At 43.0% G+C, this 12665-nt stretch overlaps 1 protein-coding gene across 5 annotated transcripts in view; it reads left to right on the top strand.

The window, feature by feature from the left end:
* The window catches only part of kif6 (kinesin family member 6), a 64415-nt gene that overhangs the window by 28776 nt on the left and 22974 nt on the right, over window positions 1-12665 (top strand). For all 5 annotated transcript variants that reach the window (XM_018755248.2, XM_018755169.2, XM_018755092.2 and 2 more), the window contains exon 13: window positions 3130-3312. In XM_018755248.2, the coding sequence (XP_018610764.2) occupies window positions 3130-3312 (183 nt within the window). The remainder of the gene's footprint in view (window positions 1-3129; window positions 3313-12665) is intronic.

Raw genomic sequence — 12665 nt, 5'->3', positions numbered from 1 at the left:
TAGGCTGATACCTCCAACAGGCCTAGAGCCCAGTGCAGGATCTACTGTTCCCTGACAGGGCCGTGCCCACCTAGGGTGGAGGAGCTGAGGAAAAAAGAGAAAGCCTGTCTGACTGCCTTGACTGGTGTCATGATCCAAGAAGGGAAGGGTGTTTTTGGGGCTCCACTCCGATAGCTCCACAACAGCTATCGGAGAAAGGTGTGGTGACTGTGAGCAGTTGGCCTGAAGCAGAGAACATGCTGGTCGGGTTGCAGCCAGAAGCTGGACAGTGATGTAGCGCGATGGAGAGCAGCCACAGTGAAGTGGATTGTTCTGGGAACATAAGAACCCGTTGCATTATGTCATTGTCTAGCTGCTGGACGTGAGGCTACTTGAAAACTTACTTCTGGGTATTAAAGTTTCTTTTTTTCCATGTTATAACTCATTCCCAGTGTTGTGTGCTGTTTCATTCAACCCTTTGCGAGGTTCTTCGGCCTTCGTCTTGGCTTCACTTGTAGTCATAATGTGCTGGACTAAAGGGAAAAACAGTTTCTTGCTGGTGAGTAGTGAACTTCTGCGCACGGTTTCCAGGTTGTGTCACTTTCTTATACTCACAGATCTCTTCTGCTATATTCTTTTTACAAGCTGCTAATGACAGCCAGGGCTGTCATCCTCACCTGAAGGGCACTGAATGACTTGCCTCTTCAGAACCCTGAGCCTCTCATCTCTCCCCCGCTGTCTTCTTCGTAACCTGTGCTCAGCATCCACCTGCCTTATCAATGTAGGTCCTTTCCTCACAGTCAGGATAAATGCCCATTCTCTCTTCTTGATCCCAAGTTTTGTGATGAACTTCCACTCAACTTCATATGTGCTGCCAGTCTTCTAAACCTCTGCCAATTTTTGAAGGCCCATTCCTTTGCTTGCTGCCTTGGGGTTGTCTAAGCATCTCTTGTCTCACTGACGATCTTTCCTTCAGTATCCTACTGTGTTTTTAACCCTAGTTTTAAGTTCATCTTGTGTTAGCTTCAGTGTTTCATCCTATAATGTTGACTTCTGATTATTATCTTGTGACCTTGTAAGCACTTGGCCATACACTGACAATATAAATTGCAAATTGGACAAAGGTGTCAGCTAAATAAATAAAGAACAATAACACGCGGCAGAACTGTGACTGAAACGGAATTCCCTGCCTGGGACCCATTCCAGTGCATTTTTTGTGAGTACAATGAGGATTCAGAGAGGCAGAGTGAAGCAGAGGGCTGTGGTTCTCAACGATGTTCTCTCAGTCTAGTGTAGCTTAAGAGCTGTCAGCAATCTGTGCACATGGTGAAACATACACAACTGTTGGCCTAATCGGAGTTAACAGCCTGGCCCCCCTCTTATCACCTTATAGATTCTACAGCCCAGAAGAGCCAAGCCCTTTGTTTATACAGTTTAAAAGTTGACCAAATCCCACATCAATAGAAACCCTAGACATTTTCCACACCTTATAATGTAGTCATGTGAGAAACTAGTAGGAGTCACTGCTTAGCATTTCACTGGACTGACAATGATTGACAATGGAATGGCCATTAACTCATTTTTTCTTTCTTTTCATTGGAAATTTGAGTTCAAGATCTACTAGAGACTGACTGGTCATCTGAGGTAAAACAGGTGGGAACTGATAGAGCCCAAATTTGAGGTCATTACGGTTCTGGAATCTTCATGGTGGTCAGGTTGAGAGCCAAGTACGAAAACGTTGTGAAAGAGGAGCATATGCCTCGGCTCTTGCAACACTTACTGGGATTGTGTTTATTGAATTGTGGTGGGTGGAACGCCTGCACAGTTGAATGGGCTGAGGCATGCCACCCCCCCCCACCTCTGGGCTGGTGCATGAGTTGGCATGGACCCTGGTACTGAGCAGCCAAAGCCTCCAGAGCAGATTTAATGTGGCTACAGGATAAGTTGAAACTGACTGCCTGGGTGCATACACCCCATGGCTTCATGCTGTTTGTGACCTGCTTCTGTTTTTCACGTGGAACTTCAACAGTCTCTCTGACAAATAGTACTGATTCATTGGTACTGGATTAACTGTGTCTTGTCTAGAGAGTATGTCTAAGAGCAAAAGGGGCGAGAAACAGATCCTAGCACATTTATCCCCTTTTAAAACAATTAGGCGGAGGAAATTATGTCCCCCCTCATCTACCCCCACCCATTCAGTGCCCATGGTCCTTATTTTCTTATACATACTTCAACAAAGTTTTCTGGATTGGGCTCCTTTCCCAGTCCTCTCGACACGCATCTGTGTGTTCGTGTCTTCACATTTCTTCCTTTGTTTGATGTTAAAATAACACCTCCTGGCACAGAGGTTTGTGTAACTACTGCTTTATTTTTCTCTGGAGAGCAACCCTAAAATCAAGGACATTGCGTATTGCGCGGATGTTCCTCAAAACTTTCCTCAACGTTTGGAATAAAATACAGCTGAACAGGTAGTTTCTGCTTTGGAACAGGACCTTGCCAAGTCCATAGCTGTTTGCTTTTATTCCTGTCAATGAGACCAACAGACTTCCACTCCTGCTGCTCTACCGTGTTTTTCATGGCAGATTTGAAGCGGTGATGTTCCACAGTGTTTTCAGATGAGGAGAGATGGGTCTGCAGTGACCATTGTCACCAGAGGTTTCAGTGTTTGCATCACACGTTATTTTTTGCATGAGAAAGAGATGATGTTCTGGGCTGTTCTTCTCCTTGCCAAAGATCCATCTTGTGTTTTATAGGCACATTCAGTATGTTTTAGACATCCAACAGTGAAGTTATACTCATGCAGTGTTTTTTAAATTTCCTCCTGAAGTTCTGCAACCTGCACCCTTCTTTGTTACAGTTTTACCTCGCATACCACAGAAGCCAGCACTGCTGCTTCCTATCTTTTTTAGCAAAGGAAGTGAAATATTTGAACCACATGCTATAGGGAATCTCTTGGCAGAACTGATCTCCAGTGAGGTGTACATAAAGTGTTGAAATGCTTATTTCTATGGAAAGCTGATTTTTGGCAGGATGAGAATCACTTTCTGATATGTGGCTCATTTTATCTGGCATCTTTCAGTTGACCCTGCATTGACCCTGTCAGATTTGCTGGGTTCAGCTGTCCCATGTCCTTAACATCACCCTCCTCAGGCATACTAGTGAGCATGCTGAAGAAGGAGAAGAAGAAAGTCCAGGAATATATGACACAACTGGCCCAGCTTTCCAATGGCCACTTGCAGTCAAAAAGTTCAGTGCAGTCATCTTCTGCAGTGCTGACTGAAGAGTCTGGTGGGAAGGGAGAAAGCAGCAGTCCATATGGTCTGAGGAGACAAGGTAGAGCACTTGTACAAGCACACATGCATTAGATCCTGCATATGCCTGGAAAACTCTACATAATTTATGTGTCCATTGAAACTTGTGATGAAGAGTTGCATAGGCTACCAATTACTCCAAGCAGATTCAAAATCAAGGCTTTTCACATTAAAGGGGAGGTGTTGGCTCTTAATTTTTCTTTGCCATTATTGGATGCTCTTAGGGTCTACATGATGAATTTCAGTTGTGACTGCCCAGACTTAACACAAAAAAAAAAAAAATCACTAGAGGCAATCTGGATGTGGTGAGGTCCACAAATGTGAGCCACATATAACGTGGCTAGCATTTGGCAGTAGACCTATATATAGCAGTTGTCTCCAATCCATAGCATGTTGTATTACATATTGACCAAATAGTGTAGAGTATAGCTCTCTGTGGAGAACATCTATGTTTGTGTACATCAGAGCTCCCCAGATCTACTCAAACCTCTGGATTGTGAATGGGTTATAGGCATTTTGTGGGGGGTCTTCACGTGTGGCAAAATAAATGTGGCTGTAGTGTCAAAGTTGGGAAGAACCCCAAAGCCCCCAGAAGGGAGGAATTTATGGTGTCAGTATTTTATGATATCTGGGCCTCTCAGCTTAGAGTTGCAAGGCTTGGACTTACTATAGTCAACTTCCATCCAACAAACACAAACCCTGCGGCCAAAGATGACAGTTCCCTATTCGCTGGTTCAACACAGCATTTGCTACGTAGTCGTTCATTAAGGAATGCCCTTGACATCTCTGTAAATCATCAGGGTGTCTCAGTCTCAACCTGATTTAAAAACACATTTAAAAGTCATTGTTGAAAGCTTAGGGCATTATAGTGAAGCTATTTGAATGACTAAATAATTGGATCATTATCAATGTGTCACATACGCTGATGTACATGTCAAAATCACGCATATGACAAACCTTGTCATGTAGACTGATGGAAATTGAGCTCTGGAAAACAGTTCTTTTACTGCTCTTTATTTGGACAGTGGACATCCTCATCCAAAGCTTCTTATATTGCACTTCATCAGTGTACCTGCTGTTTCTTTCATTGAAAATGGAACCATCCTCCATCAACCCACCAGTCTGCTCATTGTAGTGCGAACAACCTGTTGCTCTTGTTCAGACTTGACAATGGGGGACACTGAGCTTTGTGCAGGGTGCCTAAATCAAAGCAAAACAAAGACTTTGCTCACCAGAGACACATCTCTGATCTTTCCCTTCTGTAAAATCAGCAATGCAGATGAGAAAGCAATATCGGGATCAATATGACCAGCTAGGGAGCTGGCAGCCAATTTCTCAACTTTTTTGTTCAGTTTTGAACCTCTGAAAGTCTGCCAGTCACATCAGCAACTTAGCTTGACACTTCTGGTTTGTAAAAACGGCTGCTTTTATGAGCATAATGGGCCATTAAACCAAATAAAAGTTTCCCGATTTCATTGAGGTGTATTTTACCCTGTGTTAAGCAGCAGAGGAAATGAGAAGGGGATAAATCAGGGGCGAGATATATAGCGTAACAAAGTAATCTTTCAGAACAGGAATGCAGGTTTGCTCCACTGCCTCAGTGCTGATTTAGTTTGTCTGTTGGGGTTGTCTTTGGAAAGACTTCATGTGCATGGCTAAACTTCTCTTCTTTGGGATTTACTGCACAGTGGAAACAGAGCCATGTGATACCCACTCAGAAATCCCACTTCCACATTGCTTTCAGACCACGACATTTGCCGGATCGCCGGCAGGATGCCACCCAGTTACACACAAACTGGGAAATGTAGTCAAGGGGCAAATGACAAGTTTAAGCTGTGGATTGGAAATGGACAGTTTAGAAACTCACAAGAAGGAATCTCACAATAGGTGTGTGTGTGTGTGTGTGTGTGTGAGAGAGAGAGAGACATCAGCAAAGCAAGATACAAGACTCCGTGGACAGAGCACTGTCTGAATTTCATTCATCTCGACCAAGGCGCAAAACCACAACGTTTTCACGTCAAGGCAAACACTAAAAACCACCAAGCCCATAAGATGGTTTACACTTCTGGATTAGACACTTAAAGGCATAAATAAACACATTCCTTTCAGTATAAACCTTTAAACGGGCAGTACACAGTGGACTTTGCTGGACCTCATCTACTCATACACGTTACACATACTCGTTAATTAAGCCGAAATGTGTTTTTTAAAGGTTTCTGTAACCTGCAGATTGCTCTCATGGGGGGTGTACATTTCGCAGAGTCCAGACTGCCCTCCATTCTGAGCCGAGCTCATTAATACAGGCCTCCACAAAGTGGGTGCCCACAGTTGGATGTTGAAGAGTCAGGCTCGCTTTAGTGCAGCTGAAGAATGTAAAAGCTCTAAAGGATTTCAGTCTCAGTGAAGAGTGAGGATATAGGAGCACCAGCACTGCTTGTTTTGGACTACATCTTTTTAGCAAAACTGCAAGGGAAACAGCACTACAAATTCAGCTGAGAAAACAAGTTATTGGGCTCTTGGACAGACTCGTTTTTGTTTGCTGTTCCTCATTGCATTTTGGTTTGTAGGGACTTTACATGATGATAAACCCGAGCTCTTATAATAACGGTGATCACGGCTCTAGTAAGTGGCCTTAGCCACTAACTCATCAACTAAATCAGCACTGCCATCTGAACAACCACAGGTCTGTCATTGGGCCCTATTAGACATTTTTGGGTAATGATGCCCACGTCGGTACTTGGGCCAGTAAGTGTAATTGCTAACAGGATTTCCGAAAAGAAGAGGCAATTAAAAAACAAACACATGTTTGAATGGCAGCCAGTCCTTGTTAGGTGAGAATCAATCATCCTATGGCCAGAGGAGGCTTCTCCATTGCGTCATTTGTACTGTAGGACACTGATAAATGACGCACGTGTCACGGCCGCACCACAGGCTTCCGAACAGCATTCCACTGAACTTAAACAAACCTAATCAGTCGCCGAGCTGAAATCCACATGGAGGAGCTGTCTTCAACAACAGTGGCAGCTAAGTGGCTGAAGTCAGCCTCTGTAATGGATCTTGTTGCCACATTGCAATGTTTTATAGTTTTATCTTGGGGGGCAGGATCAGCTCTAGCTGGTTTTAAAGAGAATATTAAGGCAGCAGTGCATGAGTCAAGTCCAAATCATACAAAAAACTTAGTGGTTTAAAACAATTTCCAATTTGCAATGCCTATGATGAGCAACCAGTAGTATTGCTGGGACCATTTAGCTGTTTTGTGAAGTAACTTGAACCATTCAGCAGGTTTACATCATGCATCAGTTTGCAACCACAAAGCACATGATTAAGCCCCATCGAGTGCCACTGGTAAGAATACCAGTTTGATCTGACCCCACACCTTCCACACAGATTCCACTGGGCCTCTTCAGGCTTGGTCAGGACATCCAATCTCTAGTTATTGGTGCCAGGTGACTTCTGAGTGAATCTTACATTTGCATGTATTCATTTAGCAGATGCTTTTCTCCAAAGTGGCGTACATCTGATAGAAAATACAATGTGTTCATTACATTAGGAGAGAGACACTTAGATGCAGATGTGTGATTCTTAAGTGCAATTAGTTTCTTTCTTTCCACCATACGAACCGATGTTCATCACATGAGTAACTTTTCAGAATATTGACGATTCCTGATCACCTTCCTAGTAATTTTTTTTTTGAAATACATAGAAATATTTACGTGAAATTACAGGAGTAGGTACATAAAGGATTAATCCAGGCATCATCTTAAAGTTATAGTGCATGAACATTTACATCTTACATGAACTTAAGAGATCATGAGTGAAATGAGTCTGGAAGAGGTTAGTTTTAAGACCTTTTTTAAACGTGGACAGAGATTCAGCAGTTCTGAGTGAGACGGGGAGGTCATTCCACCACAACGGAGCCAGAACCAAGAACCTTTGTGCTTTACGTTTTGTACGTCGGACCACCAGGCCGGTAGATGTTGGAAGAACGTAGCAGTCTGGTTGGGGTGTAGCACATGATCAAGTGATGAAATCTACAGTAATGGCAGCGTTTTGTCTGGTTTTTACATGTCCAGCTCTGTTTTCAGGTCATATGCCTAAAAGGGGACCTATAAAGAAATGTTTTTGTGGAACCAAAAGATTTCCATAGAATGTCCGTCATTGTATGTGAGCGCAGTCAGACAGGCCACAGGTAAATCCCACAAATATTTACCATTTACCTGAAAATTCAAGCCTTTTTGTGTGATCTGGTCCAGTACCAGTCATAAGTTTGAGTACTGGAAATTAGTTTTTTTTAATGAGAATAACAGTTTTCAGCAATATGCCAGTATGTCTTTTCAGTGTCTCTGCAATTCCCAGAGATACATTGTGGGTTGCCTTGCTTTCACTCTTCTGTCCAGTGTTGGCCAGGTGTAGTGGCACTCTTCCCTTGTATTGTAGATTCTAGTGTTGATTATTATATGGATTATGGAAACTGATCTACACCATCCGTTTACCATCAATACTGTACACTTTACATGTACAAGGAAAATCAAACTTTACAAGTTTACTTCAGCCATTTTTTTTATTAAATCCTGAGTACTTGTAGTTTACATTATTATTGGGGATTTTACTTTGTTTTTCGTGGTGACTATGATGATGGAAGGATCGGAACGGAGAGTGACCATTTTTGATTTGTTGCAAACATTTTGAGCAAGAGTGTGCATTGGACATAGACGTGTCCTGAAAACGTACAAGAATGTTAAATGTTGCGGACGCAGCAGAATCCGGGGACATTATGCAGAAGGGGGAGCTTTTAAAAAACCTACAGGCTGTTCTTGGCAAGGCTGTCAAGAATTCCCCCTCAAATGACATTTTCAGAAACGCTTCCTCCCATGTTGAGTGATGGATATTTAGATGGTGTGGCCCGCTGTCAGCAAATGGAAAACTCTTTACCTGATGGCAGAATAACTGCTGTGGTGATTACGATATTAGAGTGCTGATGTTTTTCGCCGAATGTATTTCATTGAAAAAAGGCCATGACTATGAGCCTGTAAGAGACATTTGCGTGAACAGATATTTTCTAGCGTCAGCCTGTCTGCCTGTGCTTCGATAGCACAGATTTACTACTGCTAATGGAAGAAGCCTTGTCCTCTGCTGACATGAGTGCAGTTTGCCAGTCCGTGTTTTTTTTTCTCTCCTGTCTCCAGGTCGAAAGTAGGTTTCCTCAGTGTTTGGAAGCCTGAGCCTTCAGATATTTTTCCTGCGTACCGCTTACCTGTCCACATAACCTGCCACCTGCAGATCAAGGTGCTCATTTAATAGTCATCATTTGGTTACTCTTCTGATGGAGACATCCTGATGACACATCGCTCGTGGTCACATCCACAGAAGAACTGCCAGTTAAAGCAGTTTTTCTTCATGGCACAGAACTAGACTCCGGTTTTTCTTTGTGGTGTTTCCTTCGAAAAATTACAAGTGTACAGCTGTTGAAGTTTTCTGTTTTTCCATGGGTTTCTCTAAATTATATTAGAAAGAATAACAGATTCCTCTCTGTTGCAGCCTTTGACATACAAATGTGCTGTAAAACTGACATGTGGGATCACGTGGATTAGTTCGTCCATCTGTGTAAAAATAATTTCCTTATTTGATGCAAGCGGTACAATCTCATTTTGCGAAAGCCTCAGCATGCTGTTTATGTTGCGTGGCTTTGAAAGCTAGACGGCGCATGGTATGTGGTGTTTACAGCTTTAAGAAAGGACTGATTGGTATCATGCGTCAGTGAAGTGCCTTCACAACAGAACAAGGACCAGAATGTCTCAGATTCCTTTTGACTTCTGAAGCTGAGCTGAGAAACATCTGACACAAATGCAGTACTTGAATTTTTCCTTTCAGATTTTCAAATTTCAGTTTTCATAGGTTTTGTTTTTAAGCCAGTGTAACACTTGGATTTGAGCTGTTGCAGGTGCTAACACTAGTACAGCTGCTACAGCTGCTAACCCTAACCCTAAAAGGATGGCAGATGCTGGCTATTAGATGGAGACGTGTAATTGGGCCTTGGCGCTGGGTGAAGGTGGGTGCTGGAATGTGTGGCCGTAGTGCTGGGAGGTGCCCTTTACACATGTGTTGAAAAAGGGGTGTGATTGCTGCCAGCCTCCTCGGTCATTTCCCAAAAAAGACATCCCATGGTCACAATGCCCTGCTGCTCCCACTTGTCTGCAAGCCCAAATTTCTTGAATTTTGGAATGACCTGTAGATATTGTGAATGTCATCCAGCTCCGAGGTCCCAGACCTGTGGATTTGAGTATACGAGGCAGTCAAGCATCGAAATCAAAAGCCGGCCTGTAAATGCTGTTAGTGTCATGTCTCTCCAGGAGAATGCAGCACAAACATGGCCTTTAGTTTCCTTCTTTATTACAAATAAAACACATGCATTGAATTATAATTTTCAAACAATGGCCTTAATGAACGGAAATAACATTTCTGAGCTCTGACCCACCCACTGTGTGCTGTAGTTTGTTTATATGCGTTCAGGGTTAATCTTAACGGGTGGATTAGGAGCTGACAGGATGCAGGGTCAGCAGTTACTCTTTAATGATTGCCTTCCATCCGCTGCGCTTAGCTGTAACGAGGATAACAAGGATGACCTTTGCATGTCAGAAGCATCTGCCATAGCTTGTGGCAGTCGAAACCTTGGATCCATTCTCTGCCTATTTTTTCTAACTCACAGGTGGCCAAGCCTTCTATGATATCTTTTTTAAGAGAAAGGAAACAATGAAAGGCAAAGCATAGACAGCTCTTTTAGACCACGTGCTCTTGTGCTGTTCGGCATGCTCTGAGTTATAGCCTCAAACCTTGTCCACGATCTTCAGTGAAACATGGCTTAAACTAACAAAGCCAGAGTTTTAATTTATTGTCAGTTTATGACTCTCTCTTTCTCCTACTTCTGTCCCTGTGGTCGGAACGCAGGGCGAAGGCCAGGCTGGGTCTCTCCACAGCACGGAATCAGAATAACGGTAGGACATGATGCGTTTACATGTATTCATTTAGCAGACGCTTTTCTCCAAAGCGACATACATCTCATAGAAAATACAATTTGTGCATTACCTTAGGAAAAAGAGACATCACTACAGATGTGTGATTCTTAAGTACAGTTAGTTTGTTTCCTTGACCACATGCACTGATGCATCTGGGAAGAATGATGAAGGGATGCAATTAATTTAGCAGAAGAGGCACCCAGCACTGACTGGTCATTCAGTAATGCTGCAGTTTAATGAAGTTCTGACAACTCCTCTGTTCTTTTCCATTTCCTCAAGAATGCTTTTGAGCAATCGTGTTACCAGCTTAGTGGATGTTGTTGGATGTATTCCGGTTCTTCTCTCGCATGAAGCATAAAACAATTTGTGTACACATTGGCCCCAGCAAATGGAAAGTGAGGTCATCGTGACACGAGGTGCATGTTCACAGAAAGCCGTGATGTCATGTCCTTTTCGGACAGATATTCCAGGAATGTTCCGTTGTGAAGATCTGAAATTTAACTTATGTAGAAATGCGCCTGACAGACTGCAGCCAGGAATCTGCTGTGGTTGATTTTTGCAAGATCTTCTTCCTGAAATTTTCTGGTTCCAATAAGGATTTTCTGAAAATAAAACCATCATTTCACAACTCCCCAATTAATCTTGCATGATGAAATTCTTCATTTTTTTGATGCACCTCTTTTGACCAAAACATCACATTTTTTTCTGTTCCAAGGATCAAGCAGTATTTACTAGCAGTGCGATGGAGCAATATCATATGGTAAAAGTGGGAGTAAAGGATTTATTTACTCGCCCTCAGAACAGCTTGTTTCCCAAAAATGTTTAGAACGAGAGTGATTTATACCACAGTTCTTTTTCCAATGTTCTGAAAGGCAAGTTCAAAATCGTTCAAGCTGGTCTGTCTTCAGACTAGGAGAGTTCATTGTGGACACCTGAACATGGATGGATGATGCAATACTGAAGACATACAAATAGGGGTGGAAGCATCCTTCAGTTACCTCCAGTTACCTGGGGCAGCACGTGGCGTACTGGTTAGATATGTCACCTGACGGTGGGAAGGCCCTGGGATTGAATCCTACTCCTGATGTTGTACCATTGATCACAGCACTTACTGTGACTTCATATAGTAAAAATGACCCAGCTCTATAAATGGATAAGTCATTGTAAGCTGCTTAGTGTACAAACCTCACATTTGAAGTTGCTTTGAAAAAAAAGTCAAATAAATAAATATCAGTGGAAAATAAAGACATGTCAGAACATCTTATCTGAAGATCAACGCAAGTCTTTGCCGACTCGTTCGACCGCACTCGCTGACAGGTCCATCTCTAGTTGGTCCTGGTCCTCTAGGCCTGAAGGCGATGTACATTTAGGAAGGTCTATGGGAAGCTGGTTTCCTGGTGTGACTGCTATCATTATAACAGTGCAGTAAAGTTTTACAGCACTGTGGCAGATAGAAATATGTATTTTGTTGCATTAAATTTATTTTAAGGATTGTCAAAATATCATCCCCACATAAAAAAAAAACTACTCCCAGTGCTTTCTGTGTGGGTCAGTCTTTCCTGACCTCCTCCTTTAATCTGCTTGTCGTTCTGCTGCACTGTTGTTTGTGTTTGCTTCTTGCCCCAGGGGCACTGCTGAAGGAGCAGATGTTGCCCCAGATGTAGTGAGGTCTGTGGGTGTGGGTGTGGGGGAGGCGGCAAGACTGGCTGTCCTGTGCGTCACATCATAAAACTCTCCCTTTTACCAGGCTGGCGCCATCCTGTAACGGTCCTGTTATTCTTTTTCTCGTTCTCTCTCTCATTGGTCCTTACATCCCCTTTAATTTCATCTCCATGAGCTCTAAGTCCTGCTTCTGTATATTCTGTCTGTAACATGCTTCTAAAAAATAAAATCAACTCAATAGTTATGCACACGGAAACCATGTTTTCTAGGTTGTATCTGCATCCGCAGAGCTTTCCGTGTTTTACAGGTCGACCCCTGACGTCTCGGACATGGTGAGCGCAGAAAGCTGTCAGGCCCAGACTAAACACTCAAGCCTTGTGATAAAACACCGATGCTGTGCAGCATCCTGTAACAAATTCTTCTGCGGTTTTCCACTCTGTGTTGTGTCTCCAGGTTAGCGTGCCGAGTGTGTTTAAGGTGTAGGTTTAACGCTGTGCAGAGTGAAGTTCTGCTGACCTCTGCATCGATGGCTTATGTCCATGAACATGCCTAAATAAGGCTGTTGGTAGGAGTTGGTAAGGCAGGTAAGAATGTATTGGGCAGCAACATAGTAAAACAGCATGTGAAAAACCAGTGAAGTTAAATGGTCCATCTGTGAAGTTTTAGCTCATCTTCCTTGGACTCTGCACTGCACTGAATT

Source organism: Scleropages formosus, chromosome 15 (assembly GCF_900964775.1).
Source record: "Scleropages formosus chromosome 15, fSclFor1.1, whole genome shotgun sequence".
In the NCBI taxonomy this organism is placed as follows: Eukaryota; Metazoa; Chordata; class Actinopteri; order Osteoglossiformes; family Osteoglossidae; genus Scleropages; species Scleropages formosus.
The sequence above is the reverse complement of the archived record's forward strand: the minus strand, read 5'-3'. Positions and strand labels throughout refer to the sequence as shown.